Raw genomic sequence first — 3,383 nt, forward strand, 5'->3', positions numbered from 1 at the left:
ACACGACGAATCGACGAGCCGGAGATCGGCTTCGCAAAAATCCTCGTGCTTTCTCGTCCAGCCGAAATAGATACTCGGTAATTACCGCGAAACGAAGCGCCGCGAGAACGAGGCCCGGAATAATCGCGCGACGAGGCTCGAGTTTATTAACGCGCCAAGGTGAGCATCCTCGTTAGAGCCGGGGAACATCGGCGAAAAGAATGTTTCCGAGGCGAAATCGAATGCAGGAGCGTTCCTCCGAGCACGAACATCGCCATTGCCCGGGAAAAATTTTCCGATAGCAGGTAAAATTTTTGGCGATATCGGGGAAAAATTCCACGAATTTTCGTGGGAGAGAGGGGGGGGGGGAGCGAACGAGACCCCGGGGGTCGTTCACCCGTCTCGGAGGAGCTCCTCGGGATCCGGACGGCGGAATAAAATCGTCCCGCTGCCGGCTCCGCCTCCCGATCTCGTGGAGAAGAAAGAGCAATTTGTTGATTCGAGGAAGCCGCTTTTAGAGAGCCGTTTCCTCCGTAGCCGAGTAATACTCTACGGAATCCCGGTGAACGAAGAAAACCACTCTCTTAATTTGGTCGAGACAGGGGCACACGGTATCGAGACGAGGATCCGGGGATCGTAGCCACGCTGAATCCTTGCCTTCGGATACCGAACGAACGCGCCGTGGCAGCACAATAAATTCCTTCCTCCTTTCCTTTCCCCTGGTAGCTCTTTCCACGGGTTTTTGACGCCCGTGTTCCTCTTATCGCGACACGCGGCACCCCTCAATTAAGAGGTGCTGCTCGTCCACGAATGTTCTACCAGTCCGACTCCGGGCATCTCTTCTGGACTCGGACCACACAGCTGGAGCTACCTGCGAGGCTAACCTATCGGCCAGATCGCGCCCATAAAAATTAAACGTCGCCAGATAAATAAACGTCAATCGAGAATTAAGATAGGCGCCGCCGGTAGCGTGCCTTCCTCCTCGCTTTTTCCCTCCGTGCTCGCCCGTTAGGAATTTTTCCTCGCTCCGATCCACCTCGCCGACAGGATCGACGGATAAGCGACCGTTCGATACGCTCCCGTCCATTTTTCTCTCTTTTTTCCCTCCGCTATCGACGCCTCCGATTCACCCCGCCCTGCTCGCGACCTCCCATCGCGATCCCTTGCCGTTGTTAATCGCGCGAGAAAATCCCACATCGCACTGCACCTCGTCTTTCTTCTTCGAGAGACGAACTACCTCGGTGGAATGCGTTTGTCCCGTATCGTCGCTCGAAGATACCCACGCTTTGCGTAAACGGACCAATACCGAGGTCGATCATGATCCACGCTGATAAATCTCGGATAAAGAGACGGTGGTTGCTCGTGACCGATTTGTAGGCAAAATATCCGGCAATATCCAGCCGGAGTTTCAAAAGACGCGCGAGCGCTGACGGATCGTCGAGGGTGGGCCAAAGAGTCGTATATTTCTCGCTGAGGACTTCCCAGGGTGAGCTGTCCTCGCCCGGGGTCGCAGATAAACGACCACGTCGAGGATTGTCACCCGAAACGACCGGTTAACACATCGCCGCCCCTGTCATCGATCCGCGCCGTCCAATAATGCACCCGGCAGCCGGGCTTTATGTACCTGCCGCTCAACCTAACCAGGGCCCTACGGTCCCGTTTGGGTCGCGCGCACTCGGCACTCGGTCGAAAACGCGGCGGAAAACGGGAGCGGCTACCGACCCGCTCGCAACCCGTGTCGGTGGGACCGGTGCCACCCGTAATTACGATGTTCCGCGAACGAGCGCCGCGATTGCGGCGAATTTCGCGTAAAAAGCCGGCCACGGTGAAAGCTCGTTAATCGTTTACGGCGCGGCCGGCCACCAAAACTTTACGATTCCTCCACCGAGCATAATGTAATCGGACTTTGTCGTCTTTACGACGCGGTATCGTTTTTATGGGGTGAGGCAAGCTCGTAAGTGCCAGCTGAAACGCAAATTAGATCCTTTTTCGGCCCATCCGGTTGCAGCTCCCTGCCGATCGGCCGCCGGTAGTTCCCCGATATTAACGTGGCTCCACGCGTCTCCGTGTGCGGTATCGAAACTCGATTTAGCGAATTCCATCTCGCGGCGGGAACATCGCGCGCAGCGAATATCGTTCGGCTGAGTTAATTAACCCGTTGGCCGGTTCATTCGCAGCCGTGAGCACCGGCTCCGGGTATAAAACGGTATAAAACGGCGAGGCAGCACGGGAATCTCCGAGGGAGCGAGCACCGATTGTCAGGCATCGCCGACAGTGTCGGATATAATTCGATCATCGATCGTCCGCTCGGGACCGGAATCCACGCGTCTCGATCCGCCGACGAATCGCATCCAGTCGGCCACGAATCACCGCCGATACGATCGAACGTGTAATCTCTGGATCGTGGGTGAACGGAGAGAGAAAGAGAGGAGAAGTGGTCCCCGAGGAGGACGGTCTCCTTGGCAATGAAGCCTTTAATTAAGGGAACATATTGCCACTAATATCCGACGAACAGTGTCGATCTGTCAGGCTACCAAAAGGTACCGATCTGATAGCGCGGCCTAGAGCGCAGTCCGGCCTATTGGACACGCTGTCTTCGATTTAGTTGTCGTGCTCGATCACCCGGAATTAATACATCGGACGGGTAACTAAGCGAGCCACGCGGACAGGTTCGCTCTCCTCTCCGTCTCCTCTTCGATGCGCACGCTAACTCAACCGCGTGAGAATTTTTCTACGGACACGAGCTCGACCCTGATACACGGCTCCGTTTGTTCCATTTACCGCGCCGATCGGAGGTTCCGAAATCGGCATCCCATCGGCATCCAATCGCGACAATTCTCCCTACCCGTGGGGTGCTTTCGATGAAGAAGTCACGCGAAAAAGTCTCGCGAGACGAATGGTAAATCCGGTCGTTAAATCCAACGCGACCGATCGCGAAGGAAACTCGTAAAACGCGTGCCAGTTAGAGACGGAGAGGAGAGGAGAGGAGAGGAGAGGAGAGGAGAGGAGAGCAGGGACACGTTTATATCGCGAGGGACTCGGAGGAGCAACGTTTACCGCGACAACTGCGACGTGTGCGTAAATAATTTCCGTGATTAATGGAACCGGCTGTTACGCAACTGCGTCGACAAAAACCGCCCGGCCAGACCGCTTTCCCTCGCTCGCGATAGCCTCATCGAGGTTAATTTGAAAGTAATGGCGCGCGTTCGAGTCGGTAACTCGAGTGACGCGGATCGCGGATCGATAAGGGATCCGACTGCGATGGAGCGATCAACGTCGAGGAAATGGCGAGGAAACGCGACGAGGAGGATAGGACTTTACTCACCGCGTAAGAGGATCTTCCTGAGAGACCTCCTGATGGTGGTGCAGTTCCATCTGCGATTTCGAAACTGGTACTGACACTC

At 55.7% G+C, this 3,383-nt stretch overlaps 1 protein-coding gene across 1 annotated transcript in view; it reads right to left on the minus strand.

Moving 5' to 3' along the window:
* The window catches only part of LOC108546510 (protein Wnt-6), a 22,229-nt gene that overhangs the window by 10,833 nt on the left and 8,013 nt on the right, over positions 1 to 3,383 (minus strand). Inside the window, exon 3 of the mRNA XM_017898599.1 lies at positions 3,305 to 3,383. Within this exon, the coding sequence (XP_017754088.1) occupies positions 3,305 to 3,383 (79 nt within the window). The remainder of the gene's footprint in view (positions 1 to 3,304) is intronic.

This window comes from Eufriesea mexicana, unplaced genomic scaffold (assembly GCF_001483705.2).
Source record: "Eufriesea mexicana isolate 0111107269 unplaced genomic scaffold, ASM148370v2 scaffold654, whole genome shotgun sequence".
NCBI classification, from domain to species: Eukaryota; Metazoa; Arthropoda; class Insecta; order Hymenoptera; family Apidae; genus Eufriesea; species Eufriesea mexicana.